This window comes from Lemur catta, chromosome 15, assembly GCF_020740605.2.
Source record: "Lemur catta isolate mLemCat1 chromosome 15, mLemCat1.pri, whole genome shotgun sequence".
NCBI classification, from domain to species: Eukaryota; Metazoa; Chordata; class Mammalia; order Primates; family Lemuridae; genus Lemur; species Lemur catta.
In genome coordinates this window covers 45,035,320-45,052,855 of record NC_059142.1, presented here as the reverse complement: position 1 = coordinate 45,052,855, position 17,536 = coordinate 45,035,320, and the positions used below count along the sequence as shown (strand labels likewise).

Sequence of the window (17,536 nt, the reverse complement as noted above, 5' to 3'; positions counted from 1 at the left end):
CTATCACATAACAAAACTGTATGCATATACTATGGACAATATACAAAAAAGATAGGAAATGATGGCAAATGAAAAAAATCCAGACAAAAATGAAATATTTATTAATTTTAACTTTAAAAATATTTTAAATTAATGGAGTTTCTTTCTGCAAAGTTGTCTGAATGACAGGACAGGACAGTAAAAACTTAAGAAGTAACAATATATTCAGCTTAGAAGGAAAGTTTACACTGAGAAGTGGGTAAGTCATCAAAAGATTACCCAAAAAAAGAGCTTGAAATAAGCAACTGGAATAAAATACATTAATTTATTGAACTCCAAATGTTTATTTTGATTGAAGCAAAAATTTTAAAACTATAGGGAATCAATCAGTTATTTCCAGATCTAAAATTTTCTCAACCATGACAATATCAAAACCAGGCCTAAACTAAAATTTAAGACATCCATGTTTTGTATTTTTTTTTTTTTTTGAGACAGAGTCTCATTCAGTCACCCAGGCTAGAGTGCCATGGCGTCAGCCTAGCTCACAGTGACTTCAAACTCCTGGGCTCAGACAATCCTCCTGCCTCAGCCTCCCAAAGTAGCTGGGACTATAGGCATGCGCCACCAGTCCTGGTTCATTTTTTTTCTCTTTTTAGTAGAGACAGGGTCTCACTCTTGCTCAGGCTGGTCTCAAACTCCTGAGCTCAAGCAGTCCTCCTGCCTCGGCCTCCCAGAGTGCTAGGATTACAGGCATGAGCCACCGCGCCCGGCCAATACAACCATGTTTAACTCCTGAACTTCACAATATTAATTCTTGATTCTATATAATAGACAATTAGCCTTCACCCTGTCATGTAACTTTTAGGAAATTGAGAGAACTCAAGGTTTATTTGGGTTTAAATATACATATAATGCAAACAGTAGGCCATTCTGAAATTGATTGACTCTCCTTTCCCTCCTTTCTCTCTCTTTTAATCACTTAACAGGACTTGAAATTATATCTATTATATTTATACATTTATTTGTATATTTATAAGCCCCTTGAGAACTAGGATATTTGCTTTGTTTTGTTCCTGGGCCTGTATCCCTGGCACATAGTAGATGCTCCATAAATATTTGTTGAATGAATGAATGAAGCGACAGATATCAGTTTTCAGATTTACTACTTTTACTTAAAACAAATCGTCCATTTATTATTATTTGCGAGGATAAGTACAGCTTTGCAGGAAGAGAAATGTCTTTCTTCTCCCCTACATTTGTAACTCAATCTTGTATGAGATAAAAGCTTTTGAGAATCTCATAAAAGCTATGGATCCTTTTCCCAGAAAACTGCACTTTCCTGAATATATGCAAACATATGTATGTAGTTTCCATTTGTGGATCTCCCCTTTAGGGCAGAGGTCCATGAAAAGAACAGATTGAATTCAGGGGGCCAAATCTGAATGTGAAGTAATTCCATCTCTATTTTCACAAATACAAATTCAGAAATCAATGATGATATGACACATAAACTATTGTGAAATGCCAGTTAATTACTTTGAATGTAAGTATTTTTTTCCAAAATCATTTATGTACATAAACTGATTCCTTCGACAAACCAATAAGAAAATGATAAAATGATTCAACATTAAAAATGGACAAAGGACAGAAAACTCAGAGAAGAAACACACATGTTCAATAAACATATAAAGATATTTAAATTCACAAGTAATGAGAAAAATCCAAATTCAGATGGGACCCCTTTTGTTCACCCATCATATCAGCAGAGTTGGAGAATACTCAGTGACAAAAGGGAAAAATGAATGCTGTCATATTCTGTTGACTGTAGTGTAAGCTGGCACAACTTTTTTGAGAACAATTAAAATTTCATACCTACATAGTCTTCACACCAACAATTCCATTTGTATATGTCTATTCTACAGAAATACTTGCCCATGTTTATAAAGAAGCATGTACAAGGATTTTATAGCAGCAATGTATGTAACAAGAAAACTGGACAGAAAATATAAACATCCAGCAATAGGGTAATTATTAAATAAACCATGATACATCCAAACTATGGAATATTATACAGGAGTTTAAATGAATGGGGTAACCCTCTAAGCACTAGGAAATGAAGAAATCTAAGACATACCGTGAAGTGAAGGAATCAAGGTGCAAGATGTTACCATTTATGTTAAAAAAAAAAGATAAAAAGACCACACAACAAATGTGTTTTGCTGTATGTAAATATGCATGTAGGGAAATACTTGGGAAAAGGTCTGGAAGGATATATGCCAAGCTCAGAGTAGTGGTTACCTCAGGGACCAGGGATCAGGGTACAATGAGGGTTTTCATTATACCTGTTGTTTCATTTTTATACATTAAGAATATATATAATCGTGTATTACTTGTATAATACAAAATAAATTTAAATTGCCTCTTATTTTAAAGGGAGCCCACCAAAATTAATCTTAAAATAATCACAGAATTACCATCAACAGAGGTTGATTTGACATAGGGAGGAGGGAATACCTTTCCTCAGAAGTAATGACCTCAAAATTCTGGACCAAGAAGGATCTTACAATGCAGTTAATTTTTTGTACTCGTATTTGGAGAGCATATACTCACAGTTTCTCAGTCCAAGGGTATGATTTCCATACATTCTCATCAATGTAAGAAATAGCATTTCCTTGGAAATTTCTGTGAAGAAACATAGTTCATATCCTTGAATAGGTAGGAAAAGAATGAATAGAATACAAAAACCATGGCAACCTTGTAGGGGATATTCAAATGCAGAAAATAATCCCGGCTTTCTAATTTCCAGAGCTATCAGCTTCCCAGTTTGCATAATTGATCTAGAAAGGAGGTGGGACCACTGGCACGGATGATGACGCATCTCCTCAGCAGCTTAACTATTTTTTTCCAAAATCACTTAAGTGTCTAAACTGACTACTTCTACAAACCAATAAGAAAATGATAAATAATTCAACAGAAAAAAGATGGGCAAAAGTTTAGCATTATCAGCAAATAAGAATAAAGGAAAGAAGCCTATGTCAGGTAACAGCAAAGCTCTGGCTAAATATCCTCTGTTGAAACCTCTCCAGGTATTGGAAGGATGAGAGCAATTAGAAATTAGAGGGACTAATGTGCTGCCGTCGAAAGATCTCTTCGACATATTGCGTAGGGAAAAAGCACAAATCACAGAGCAAAGAGTGAAGTAGTACCTCATTAGGAAATAAAAAATGCAAAGGAGAGAGATTGGAAGGAAGGACACACACCAAAATGGCTAACAGAGTTATGAGTGGGAGGATGCAGGGGACAGGGGCGCTGGGAGGATGGGAGTGCAGATTTTCACATTTTATCCTACATATATATGCTGCTTCTTTTTTTTTTTTTAAGTGGGAATATATCCATAAATGACATATGTTTAAAAGAAAGGTGGGGCACGGTGGCTCACACCTGTAATCCTAGCACTCTGGGAGGCCAAGGTGGGAGGATTGCTTGAGCTAAGGAGTTCCCGAGACCAGCTTGAGCAACAGTGAGATCCCGTCTGTACTAAAAATGGAAAAATTAGCCAGGCATGGTGGTGCACACCTGCAGTCCTAGCGACTCGGGAGGCTGAGGCAAGAGGATCACTTGAGCCCAAGAGTTCGAGGTTGCAGTGAGCTACGAAGACGCCACTGCAACTCTACTCCGGGTGACAGGGTCAGTCTCTGCCTCAAAAAATAAATAAATAAATAATTATTTTAAACTTATAAATAAAATAATTTAAAAAAATAAAAGCACGCATTATTTCCTCATGATTAGCTTCTTATTAAACACTTTTGTCAAGAATGCTAGATAAGTGATATTGTCTGTTTATTATATGATACCAGAATTTCAGGTTTTTCCACTATTGGGGTATATTCACTGGTTAAGGTGCTGACCACCACGTCACTACATCGCAAGGGACAGTTCGTCCTTTGTAATCAGCAGGTTGGTATCTTGGCACCGTTTGAATATCTTATCCTTTCATTTAATTTTTATGTTTGTGTATATGTTTATAATATATAATTCTTATTTTTACATATATAAAATATTGTATTTTTTAACTGATTCCTTAATTTCTGTATTCTCCCAGTTTTTTAAAATACTTAATTATATTGATATGTTTAAGTTTTATGTATTCACTATTTGGCCATTGTTTCCCCAGTTTGAGCATATGTTGAATGACTTAATTTTCCCTTAATGTAGCAAATTAAAGTATTTGAGTTCCTAAGAAAGCAAGCAAGAAAGTAAGCAAGCAAGAAAAGAAAGCTGTTAGGTACCTTATGTTCAGTTTCACCTCTGTGGGTGACTCTGAATCTTTACCTTTAACTCTGTCCTCGGTCCTCAGCAACAATTTTACTTATTCAGTTTCTAGTTTCAGTTCAGTTCAGTTTCCTCATTCAGTTTGCCAGTGGGGGACAGAAAGCAGCCAAACAGACACTGGTCTGCTCATCTGCCTAGTGCACATTTCCATTCAACCAGAAGCTTCTGGTTGCTTAATGCTCACCATTAACAAATTTAAAAATATGCAAACTAAACTCCCTCCCTCAAACTGACTCTCTTCCCGGACTGCTCCACTTCCACTTGTCACACCACCATCATTCTCTTCATCATCCAGGACAGAAAGCTTGGAGTCACATTTGATTTCTCCCTTCCCTGCACACACCATCACCCGATTCCCTAGTCAGTCACTAAATCCTGTCTGTTCTGTTGGTCGTGTTGCCAGGACTTTTTTCCCGCTCCTGTCACAGTCACTCGGATTTTGCCCCTTCTCATTTTACTGCTAGAGTTTGCTAGAGCTTTCTATTTGGTCCCCCCGAGTTAAGCTTTCCCCTCTAGAGTACTCTACATGTGGATTCTAAAATAATCCTCCTGTCTTAATCATTTCTGTCTCTTGCTTGAGAACCTTCAATGGCTCTCCATACCTCATCGCATAACTTTCAAATCCCACATCTGATATTCAAGGTTTCTCATAGTCACGTCTTTCATCGCTTCCTAACCCAATTCTTTGCAGCCAGACTGTCTACTAAATCCCCAAAATGCCTACAGCCATGTCTTTGCCTAGGCTTTACTGCCTATTTTTCTTTCTATTTAACAAATTATAGCCACTCTTTAAGGCCCAGGTAAAGTTTCAGCTTATGCAGGGAGCTTTCCCCTGACCTCCACACCTCAGTGATTATAGATTCCGGTGAATTATGGTGCCTCTGGTCTGCATCTCTCGTAGTACTTCCCTTTTTATGCCTATTCCCTTTCTTCCCACCTATCATCTTCATGCTCTAGAGACAATGTCATATTTTGCCCTGGGTTGGGCACAAAATGGCTGCTACATATAGAAAGCCAGGTACAAAGATGAATTCTGGACATAACGAAGGAACTGAATAATAATAATAGCGGCTAACATTCGTCGGTATGCCAGGCACTGATATATGCCTTACATGTCCTCACACACCTAAATCTCACCACAATCCTATGAAATGGTAACTATCATAATCCCCATGTTAAAGATGAGGAAATTGAATCACAGAGCAGAATAACTTGCGCAAGGTCACAAAGCTAATAAATGACAGGCCTGGGTTCAAACCCAGGCAGGCTGGCTCCAGAACCCCTCTTAACCACTTTGTTGTACCATCACTAATGAGACGGGGAGAGGGACACGCCGCTGTGAAGAGAGTGGAGCAAACACAGGGGCAGAGGTTAAGCAAGGATATGATGGGGCTAAATAAAAATGGTTAAGGAAAAAGGAAGAGTAAGCACAGGTAAAAGTTTGGAGAAGGGGCACAATAGTAAGAAGGAGAAGGAGGATAAGGAAAAGTTGACAAGTAAAAGGTAAAGGGAGAAAGTGAGTCAATGAAGAAGGCCCAGGAAGGTCTCAAGGAAAATGCTGCCACACGAGGCAGGTGCAGAGAACCAAGGAGGAAAGGTGATGCTTACAAGATGGTGAAGGTGCCATTATAGGCATTAGGCTCCTGCACAGGCACTTGGCGGAGCCTCTTCTTTGGGCTGAGACCAACACACGACATTGTCTCATCTTTGCAGGTACAGAGGTCACATATGTTGGTGGAGTTGGGCTGAGTTGCGTGCTGTTGCTGGCCTGGAGACGGTCCGGTACCCACAGGGGGCTCTTGAGGTAATGCTGAGATTTCCTGCTGGCTTGGAGATGGTTCCTCAGGAAGCTCTTCAGGCTGAGTTGGGACCCCTTGATGCACTGGAGAATGTTCATCCTTTTCAGGGAAGTTGGGCTGCTGAATCATAACCTCTTCTTGGCCTTTCAGAGGTTTAAACTGCTGAGGGACCACTGAAGACTGAGCTGGGGCCTCCTGTTGGCTTGGAATTTCAACTTCATTCGTGGACTCTGGAGTTGTGGTAACCACATGATCCACAGGTTTTATAGCGACATAGTGTAACACTGGAGGCTGAACTTGAGAAACTGTTACCTCATGATGCTCTGGAGACTGAGCTTGTTGCTCCTGCTGGGCTGCAGAAGAGTCAGTCTCCTTGGTAGGCTCCAAAGTGATGGTAACCTCCACATCCGGAGGTTTAACTGTAACATGGGGCAAATTATAATGATGAGGTTGAACTGTCACCTCATAATTTAGTGGAATTTGAGCTTTAATCACAGGGGACTCTGGAGCTTGAGCTATGGGCTCCTGCTGGGTCAGAGAAGTTTCACTCTCCTCAGGAGACTCAGAAGGCTGAGCTGACTGCTCCTGTTCACTTGAGGAAGGTTCAGCCTCCACAGGAAAGCCTGGAGACTCAGCTGGGGTCTCCTCCTCGGTGGCAGAAGGTTCCACCTCCTCAGAGAGCTCTGGTCTTTGAACTGGGCCTTCTTGTTGAGTTGAGGGAGGTTCAACCTCCTCAGGAGCTGGGGCCTCTTGTTGGGTTGAGGAAGGTTCTACCTCCTCAAGGTGCTCTGGAGGCTGAGCTGGGGCCTGCTGCTGACTTGGAACAGGTTCAATGTTGGTACCTGCCTCTGGAGTTCCTGTAAGCTCCACATCCACAGGTTTAACGGTGACTCTGGAGAAGAGTGAGTGCTGAGCTGCAGTCTGACTTGTAGATGGAACATTCACTTCATGATGTATTGACGGCTGAGCTAAAACCTCTCCAGTATCAGGTAGCTGCTGAGCTGGGACCTCCTGCTGGGCTAAAGAAGGTTCTACCTCCTCAGGGGATTGTTCTGAGGCTTCTTGCTGGAATGAAGAAGATCGGATCTCCTCAGGGGTCTCTGGATTTTGAGTTTCATCCCCTGGGTGGAATTGAGAAAGTTCAGGGGGCCTTGGAGGCTCAACGAAGTTCTCTGGGAATTCCAGAGGTGGACCAGTAGGATAAACTGTACCCATACTTGGATCTAGATAAGCATCATCCTGTAGAGTTTGTGGTTGTTGCTGAGGTTTTGATGTAAATTGATCTGAAGTTCCAGGAACCACCTTAGCAAGCCGTCGATGCTGACCTAGATCATTCTTTAGGTTCTTTGGTGAAATAATAAACCTTGCTGGTCTTGAATTCTGACTACCTAGAGGTGGAACACGTGTTTCAGATGCCTGGTGTTCTGCAGCCTGATCTAGACCTACAGCTTGAATCTTACCTCTGAGTTGAGGAGGCAGAGCTACGACTTGAGTCTGATCCCAACCTGGCACTGGAACCCCCTCCCGGAGCCTTTGTTGTCGAGTCAGCTTGTCATTCGGATCCCGATGTGGAACAGCAAACCCATCTGGCCCTGGAGGCAGCTCTTGAGCTGAACGCGTGTCCAGGAAGGGAGCCAAAGTGTCAGGCAGCTCCTGAGGCGGGGCCGACATCTGGGAAGAAGCAGAGGACCCCAGGGAAGCAAAGCCCTCGGGGTGTGCCGAGGGTGCAAGCGCATGGGGCGATTCGGGTGGGGGATCAGAGGAGCGGGAAGGCCAGGGCTCGGTCGGTCCTCGGGGTTCAGACGACAACGGGACCGGGTCCCGGGCCCACCCCCGAAGCGGAGCTGCCTGGATCAGCAGCCACAAAGATTCCCAAGTGAGAAGGACCCGTAGGGTCCAGAGGCTCAGTAGGAACATGACGAGCGGAGGCTCCTGCGCGAGCGGGAGCCAGAACACTTCTGGCAGCCTCGCCGCGCGACCCTGTAGCAAAGGCGCGCGGGCCCCGCCCTTTCTCTGTGACACCTGTATTTCCGCAGCGGCCTTTATTTAGCTCTGGTCGTCACTGAGTGGTGCCTGCTGGGCTATAAGGAATGACGTCCATTCTCCCAGCCGGACATACGAGGCTTTGCTGGCCTCCTCTTCTCCCTGAACGGAATCTGCCACCTCCCTTAAGTCACCAAGCCATGCCGTGCCCCGGGGCTGGCCAGCAAAGCAGAATGTCCACTCGGGGAGGGCACGGGAGGCTGGACCTCACCCGGCCCCGGTCCTACCTGGCAGGACCTCTCAGTTAATCCCAATGGGTCCCCTCGTGTCCTGGCCTGCGGGGGGCGCTCTTCCATCTCTGCTGCTCTGGTCCTAAACAGACAAAGCACCTTCCCTATGGCACTGCTGGGCTGAAGTCTTGAAAAGGGACTGCTCTAGAGCTCTGAAAACAAAAGGGTCACAGGCCCAATGTGCTGTCCTGCCCCGAGGCAATCTGGCTGCACCCCAGGGGGGTCCCCCAGGGGGACCTCCGTGACCCTTCTGCATCTGGCTCCTTCTGGCCCTGCCACAGAGACTGTCTCATCCCGGGACCCAGGACGATCCTCGGCTCCGAGGACTGAAGGCCAGCGAGACTGCGCAAGTGTTCCTGCGCCAGGTTCTGGGCCGTGGGTGTTGCACATCTCATTTTATAATCCTGAGAAGTTTCTGAGGTAGGCGTGAATGTCCTAACCTTACAGGTGAGCATGCTGAGGTGAGCAGCTTGCCCACAATCATGCAGTAGGAATAGCAGAGCTGGGGTTCTCACTCGGGCTGTCTTCCTTTTCATGTATTGGCTTGAACTCCTGCTATGTGCCAGGCACTGTGCTGGGCGCTGGGCATAGGATGGTGACAACAACAGAGTCCCCGCCCTCCTGGGCTTGTAAGATTGTGGGAGGAGGGACACACAGCAATAATCATGATGTATAAAAATGTAAAATGACAAACTGAAATAACAGAAGTGTATGGGTCTCTGACGGTGTGTAACAGAGAAAGCTGACCCAGCTGGGCACTCAGAGGAGCTGCCTGAGGAATGGTTACCTGGGCACAATGCTAAGAGATGACTAAGCAAAGGGAAAGAGAACTGCAAAGTGGGCACAGCACGTGCGAAGGTCCTGGGGTGGGGGTGGGGGTGGGGGGAGCATGAAACATTTGAGAAACCCAAGGGAGGCCAGTGTAGCTGCAGTGAAGAAACTAAGAAAGCAGGTAGGCATGAGGCCCAGTGAGTGTTCCCTGGATGTTCACTCTGAACAGACTCTGTTCTCACAACCTTGCAGGTGTCATCTCGTCATCTGCCCAGCCCCCCTGAGGCTGGTGCTGCTGTTGCATCCCTATTCTCCAGATGAAGAAACCGAGACACAAAGGATGAGTCAGTTACCCAGAATGCTCTAGCATGGGGGAGCTCAGATTTGAATCCGGGTGGCCTGACTCCAGAGCCCACACTCCCAGCCACTGAGCCACACTGCTTCACGAGAGGAGGCAGAGGGGTGGGCAGGCCATGCTAAAGCTTGGGGTCTTCTCCTTGGGCAGGTGAGATGGTTTCTAAGCAGGGCGATGATATAATCAGGTGTGTGTGTTTAAATGAGGCTGGGGGGAGTGGGGCCACGAGGATGTGGGAGGCAGAGGGCTGGGAGCAGCTGCAGTGTCCAGGTGGGAGACGTTAGCCCCTGAGGCCGGGGAGGGGCCCTGGCTGGAGAGGAGGAGTGCGGCAGAGAGGAGCAACGGCAGGACTTGGACACAGGTCAGGTAGGGCGGTGGGCAGAGAGGGGGAGATGGAGGGAGCAGGCCACGTTCCCAGGGTCCCGGCTTGCCTGGCTGGGGACACGGTGGAGCCTGTTCCTGGGACAGGTAAAACCCTGGAGGAGGACGGGTGTGGGGAGGAGCATGAGTCCAGTCTCGGACTGGGGACTGTCCCAGAGCAGACGTCATCAGGTTGTCAAGGGGATGCTGGGGTTGAGAGTTTCGAGGGGCAGTCATGCCTGCTCACTAGTCACTGATGCGGTGGGTGTGGACGGCGACATCCAGGGAGGGAGGCCAGGGAGAGGAGGGCTGGCCCCACGGGCTCTGCCCTTACTGTCCACACAGCAGAGAATGGGCTGCTTGGTCAGAGGTAGGAGGAAGATGAGGCTGCGGCATCGTGCAAGCCGAGAGGAAGGCAGTGTTTCCAAGGCAGGAGAAGCCAGCAGAGGACAGGGCGTCCCCAAGAGGACGATGACTGTGAAGACCCGAAAGTACCCAACAGACGTGACGTGGAATCTCAGTCATCTGTTGGTGCATCAGCGTTGGGGAGTCAACAGGAGCAGCGCAGGGGGACAGTGAGTGTGGAAGACTCTTTCAAGAAGTTTGGTGGGGAGAAGGAGGAGGAGGAAGGCGGGAAGTTGCAGGGATGTGGGGTTGAGGGAGGATTTTTCAGAGAGAGACTTGACCACGATCCCATGGTTAGGGGAAGGGGCCTGTTGGAAGTCAGAGCGGATGCCATGGGCACCACCCAGAATCCCTCCTCCAGGCCTGAACGTGAACTGCCCCAGCTGCAGGGGGTCGGAGGCTGACAGCTCTCCTCGGAGCCTCTCTCCAGGACGCGCCCTGGGCCGAAGAGAGCCCTGTGGCCCAAATCCGTGCCCTCCCTGCCCCAGCCCTGGAAGGCAGTGGCCTGACTCTGAGGCTGTCCGAGCTCCAGAGCTTTCCGTGGGTGGCTGAGGCCTTACATGGGCCTGCGTCACAGCTCAACTGTCCCTGGGCCCCGTCCTGCCTCCCCCAACACAGGTGTCGGTCCTGAGAGCATGCCCAGTGAGCTTCCTGCTCGCTGATCTCTGTCTCCCGGGAACCTCAACCCCAGACAGCAGTTCAGTGAGCAAGACAGAGGAGCGGTCAGTGATCGTGGATATTTCCCGAAAGACAGAGATCAGCTGTGCCCTAGAGAAACGTCTGCTCTGAGCTTCCAGGGTAGAGGAGGCCGGGGAGGGTGGGGTGAGGGAGGTCTGAGCTGGATGCTGGGACAGGTGTTTCCATTTTTCTGGGAGGTGGAGGCAGGCCCTCTGCTGAGAGGGTGGGAAGGTTGGGGGGGGGGGGCAGGGGCTTGAGGAGAATGAAGACCCGAGACAGCTGTTGCAGAAAGTGACCTTCTCAGGCAGCAATTCTACAAACAGACTCACCAGTACCCACACTCACCCTGCCCCCTTTGTGACACCTAATAGAGTTTAGGGGTAGAAGGTATTTAGGCAGCCTCAAACCTCTTCATCAGCCCCACCCCCAACATATTGGGACAAAATATTAATTTAGTCTCCTCCTAGGCTGGATTCTTTACCCTCACTAAGCCTTCATTCCCTCCCTGCCCTCCCTATGAATTGATCTGTTACTCAGCAATCAATGGACTTGCTGGCCAATGTGCATAGAAGCTGATAGATAGATACCATGGCACCAGCCTTTGAGAAAAGAAAAGATTTATTGCAAATCAACTGGCCAGGAGACAGGAGGAAATGCTCAAATCCCTATGAATTGATTTTAATTGATTTGTTACTCAACAATCAATGGACTTGCTGGCCAATGTGCATAGAAGCTGATAGATACCATGGCACCAGCCTTTGAGAAAAGGAAAGCTTTATTGAAAATCAACTAGCCAAGAGACAGGAGGAAGTGCTTAAATCCCTGAGCTGGGGACTGGTTCCTGTTGTATAAGCAGAGGGTAATGAGGCATGATCTGATTGGATATTGCAATAAGGTGATGCTGGGAGGAATGATCTAACTGGATCTTGCCATGGGGTAACACCAGGGCTCAATCTGATTGCATCCTGGATCCTGCCATGCAGTGTCCACTTCTTAATTCAGTCCCCACTCCTTGGTCTGAGCACTTAGGTTCCACTTATGGTTGCACACTGGTCCATCTGGGCATGGTCATGTTACTTGACCTTCAACCTGGGGGTCCTTGGCAACTGAAAAACAATGCACAACTGTCTTACATAAAAGTTGAGCCAGATTGGTCTGGTGTAGTTACAGGTTTACGGGGCCAATTTCTGCTTTAGTCCTTGTTCCTCATTCTGATCCTGATGTAATTTATTTTATAATCTAGTACATTCTTTCATCTTTTTCTTTCTTTTTTCCCTTCCCTCCTCCTATCCACGTGCCTATTATGTACCAGACACTAGGAGAGGCATAGGGGGTACAAAAGTGAGCAAAAATAAATCTAGTTTCTGACTTTATAGTTTAGTGGGAAGGATATATGATTATTATACTGTCACACAAATAAATGTGTAATTGCAACCTGATATAGGGTCAGTGAAGGAAAGTTACATCATGCTAGGAGAGCATACAGCCCAAGCAAGGAAAGAGGCCATTCAGCAGAGACAGATCTGAAAGGTGAGTGGCTGTTATATAAATCAGGAGGCGCTAAAGGCATTCCTAGTAAAGGAAATGCAGGTGCACAGGCCCTGAGGTGGGAGGGGTCATAGCCAATTCCAGGTTCTGAAGATTATGGCTTGAGTTGGAAGACAGGGACATCTGATGAGAGACAAACCAGGAAAGCGGGGTAGGGACTACATCTCGCAAAGCCCTTGTGATTTAGCAAATAAAAATACAAGGTGCCAGGTGGAATTTAATTTCAGATAAACAAGGAATAATTGCATGGGACATACTTATAAACAATTATTCATTATCTGAAATTCAAATTGGGTATCCTGTATTCTATTTGGCAACCCTACTTGTAGGTCAAGGTAAGGATTTGATTTTGTTCATCCTGAGAACAAGGTATTAAAGTGTTTTATGCAGGAAGTGGCATAATCTGATTAGAATCTTGAACAGATCATAGTGGCTACAGATTGGAAAGGGGTGGGGGAAAAAAAGAAAAGAAAAAAGCAGAAAGACCAGAAGACAAGGAAACAATTACTGTAGTCCAAGTAAGAGAAGGGGCTTGGAATAGGGGTGGCCATGTTGAGCTATGTTCAGAAGATAAAATCAAGAGTACTTGGCAACCTACTCCATTCCCACTGCTTTCGATTCCTTTCAGGGTTCTATGATGCCCCGATCTGTATCACCCACCTGGGATCTATCACAAACTCTAAGATCATATGGGTGGTAACTTATTTGGCATCCCAAACTTAACACAACTAAAATAGATGTCTGGGTCTGGCCTCTCTACCTCTCCAAACCACCCCTTGCAAATCTCCCCCTCCCCTGCCCAGACTTCCCATTTTCAGTAAGGAACACCCCGATTCACCTGGCCACCCAAAGTCAACATATGGAACTTGCCTTCAATTCCTCTCAATCCATCCCCATCCTGTTGACTCTACCTTCAAATTGCATTCTGAATTCGTCCACTTTTCCCTATCCCCACTATTATCCGCTACCACAAGCCAGTCTCTTGCATCCAGATGAACGTTCAAAATTCATCTTTCTGTTTCTGCTTTTATCCCCTGGGAGTCACTCTCCACTCAGGAGCCAGAGTGATCTTTTCAAACAGAAATCAGACCTTAGCTTAAAACTCTTTAATGACTTTTTACTGCATTCAGAATAAAACACCATCTCTGCACCCTGGCTTATGGAGAGCCCTGTCAGATCAAGGTCCCTGCCTGTCTCACCTGTCGCCTTCAGTTCTCCTTCTCACCTTGCCTCCTCCTTGGCCATCACATCCCAAAGGAAAGGTCTTATCCTCAGAGACTTTTCCTGTGCAGATTGCCTCCCCATCCTCAGAGAGAACTCTCTGGGAACAGGAACCTTGTCTGTCTCATTCTCTGCTGAATTCACAGCTTCTAGGCACTGATCAATATTTGTGAAATGACATGTCAGTTGTAATTCCCCCACCCCACCTCTACCCAAAAAAAGGAATGATTTCTAGATGTATCACTTGAAATTTTTTAGAAATAAAATAATCACGGAAGTTCCGAGAGAAAGGTGTTTGGTTTTTCTCTTTTTCTTCCTTCTTCTTTTTTTTTTTTTTTTTTTTTTTTTGCCCGGACTAGAGTGCAGTGGCATGCATCATCATAGCTCACTGCAACCTCAAACTCCTGGCTCAAGCAATTCTGCCTCAGCCTCCTGAGTAGCTGGGACTACAGGCACGCGCCACCGCGTCTGGCTGCTTTTTCTTCTTGTAATCTTTTGCTCTTTTTATACAAACATTTACATGCCATCATATATGCATGCTTTTAAAAAATTTATATGTGAAATGAATGAGTTCACGCATACAGTTTGGGTCTGGGAAACTAGGGAGAAGTGTCAGTGGTTTCTGGCCAGGTCGGAAGCCTTGTCCTGCTTTTTTTTCACCATGTCCCTCAGCCCCAGTGACCAGAAATGACCTCCAGGGGACAGACCCCTCTCAGGCTGTTCATTCACCTCCAGCACTCACTTTTCCAGAGTGCTCGTCACTATTCAGGGCTCCTCTGACTCCAGCCCGGATCCCTAACGATGACAAGTAGCGCAAACTTTCTGAAGATTGTTGGGAATTCTCGGACACTGTGTTCTGCACACCAACCCATCTAAAACTCTTCAGCCCAGGCCTTTCCTCCCACTTACCTGTCCTGTCACAGTGAAATCACAAGGGCTTGCTTGACCTCAAATTCCAAATACATACACCCTTTAGGATGGCTATGATTAGACAAACAAACACACATTAAAACAGAAAATAATAAGTATTGGTGAGGATGTGGAAAAATTGGAACCGTTGTGTACTTCTGGTGGGAATGTAAATTGTGCAGCTGCTGTGCAAAACAATATGGTCGTTCTTCAAAAAACCAAAAATAGAGTTATCATATGATCCAGCCAGGTGTGGTGGCATGAGCCTGTATCCCAGCCACCCAGGAGGCTGAGGTGGGAGGATCACTTGAGCCTAGGAGTTCGAGACCAGCCTATGCAACATAGTGAGACCCCATCTCCTAAAAAAAAGTTGCTAAAATGGTTTAAATGGTAATTTTTATTTTATGTACATTTTATCACAATAAAAAAAAATTAAATATACCTATTGGGTTTAGACACAATTAGCATTAGGTTGAAATGTATGGCCCAAAGTATGAATGACAAAAGGTCTTAGATTCTTCCTCTTTCTCCAATTTTTGCTATGGAGAAACCATCTTCAGAGGAGTCTGCCTAAATCTCGATAACATTGTTCAATTCTTTGCTGTGGTCTGAACATTTACCTCAAAGGTGTTCTGAGATTCTAAAACAGAAAAACATATCTCAGAGCATCTTAGATCTTATTTAAAAACCATCACAACTTTCATATATTATAGAGATTTGGTGGCATATGCATTTCTGTAATACTATCTACCTTCTTTGCAAAACGGTCCTTCTACAAATATTCCTTTGACAAAGCACTTACTATACTCCACTCATGCAATGCCTGCATCACCAACTGTTAACTTTCCATGTCAAATCCATAATGGGTAACATCTTCCCTTTTGAATATGGGCAGGCATCCCTTCCTATCCATTATATAATTAGACTTGTTCATTGTATATTTATACATCTGATGCTATTGTAGGAATTGAATGTGAGAGGCGATTTCTTCCCCCAGTCTTCACAGCTAGGCAGCCAAGCAGCATAAACATGACAGACAATCCAGACGGAACATCCACAGCACACAGTAAAATGTACAGGGTCAAAGTTGCCTTTGAAGACCAGCTATTAAGTGTCTCTAACCAGTGATGGATAGCCAGGCCCTGTTCTTGTTCACTGACCTTGATGAATGCATATTGGAAGTGGAACACTTCAAACTGTTCCTAGTTCAGGCTAGGTTACAGAAGGTTCCTGGTTCCCTACTTACAGCCCGTGTCCTTTCCAGAAAGGAGTATAATCTCCTTTAATAGTTTACCAAACTGAGTCAAATTTGCAGATGAATAGCAAGTGCAGTTCCAGCTTTCTCAACCATTGAGTCTTATTTTACCCTAACAGATCAAGTCTACAATCTATTTATTTCCATGGTTTGCAACATAAGTGTAATTTATTCAACAGACATGTATTAAACTCCTTGTCTGGATCAGTCACTAGTGCTGGTGCTATGAATACAAAAACATAAAGTCATTCATTCAGTCAAACAGCACATTTCTGCTGAGTACCTACTAAGTGCTAGGAAATGGGGATGCATAAATGAATATGACAGACAGGAGCCCCCAACCCCAAAGAAGCGTATGACATAGTGGAGGAGACTAGGTAGGTAAGCAAACAAATAAAATAATTACAAACTGTGATAAAAAGAAAACAAATAGGTTTCTGAATTAACAGAATGATGGACAAGACTTGTTTTAGCCAAGGTAAAAAGAAAGGCCTCTTTAATGGTGGTGTCATCATCTCTCACCTGGACAACTATAATAGCTTTCTAAGGAATCTCTCTGTTTGGGCCCCAGGACATTTGCACTTGCTGCTGAAAATGCTCTTGTATGACCCTTTTCACTTTTAAAAATTACTTTTTATTTAAAAATGCTATTTATGTTGTCAAAACAAAAAATTACAAATTCTGTCAAGGAAGGAAAGGATTAAATATTATAAATAGTAATGAGATATTTTATAAATTAAAAAATAGAAAAAAGTTTTAAAAAATTACAAATTTAGTTATAGTTCTAATTGGCTTTTATTCACAATTCATGAATCAAGGCAACCTCTGTTCTACAAAAAATAAGAGTTCCCACTGGGCAACGGCAGAATGGTAGGATTGTAAGGTGGGAACAAGGAAAGGCTGGGAGGCCTTTGCTGGGAGAAAAAGGAAGGTTTCACAGAGGCAGAGATGTCTGGGCTGAATTTCAATACAGACAGTATTGTTTTTTCTGTTAACAAAGGGGTCACAAATTTCAAAGTCAAATTCTTTGGTCCCTTTGAAAAATAAAAGGCCTATTAGCCTTGTAAGAATTTACTGTAGGTCCTCTGGGAGACCCAGACCAGAGGATCCTTGAGCCCAAGAGTTCAAGGCTGCAGTGAGCTATGATACTGCACTCCAGGCTGGGTGACAGAGGGAGAACCGGTGTCTTAAAACAAACAAATAAAAAAAGAATTTAATCTATTTAAATCCTTCACAACAGCTGGATATTCTCCTTTTTCCAGTGTTGTAATGTGGCAATGAGGAACAACACACGTGGCTATACGGTGGATGCTTAAGCCAAACCGAGGGATTTTATAACACATGGTAGGTACATTTGTTTAGTAATCGCCTATTAGATGGTTTCTCCCGAAGAACATACACAATTAAGCTTTTCTATTTTGAGTTTTGTACATTACCTATTGAATCAGACACTCTAATATAAGAAACACAAATTTCTGCGGAAATGAAGCCTTGCCAAAAACTGCTTCACCTTCATCAAACTGTCAGTAGTTTGAATTTCCTGTAAGTCGGGGAGAGACTTCCCCGCCGGGGCTAAGAGACCAGTGGGGACAGAGACAACCCGGCAGGCCTCAAAGGCTGCAGAGACTGTAGCTCTCTGGCGGGTTCTGAG

The 17,536-nt window shown here is 44.8% G+C and overlaps 1 protein-coding gene across 1 annotated transcript in view; it reads right to left on the bottom strand.

Moving 5' to 3' along the window:
- LOC123621201 (leucine-rich repeat-containing protein 37A2-like) overlaps positions 1-8,027 on the bottom strand; it is a 45,636-nt gene extending 37,609 nt beyond the window's left edge. The window contains exons 1-3 of the mRNA XM_045527035.1: positions 7,616-8,027; positions 5,920-7,498; positions 2,590-2,661 (exon numbers count right to left, since the gene is read on the bottom strand). Coding sequence (XP_045382991.1) covers positions 2,590-2,661; positions 5,920-7,498; positions 7,616-8,027 — 2,063 coding nt within the window. The remainder of the gene's footprint in view (positions 1-2,589; positions 2,662-5,919; positions 7,499-7,615) is intronic.
- Positions 8,028-17,536: the final 9,509 nt, after the last annotated feature.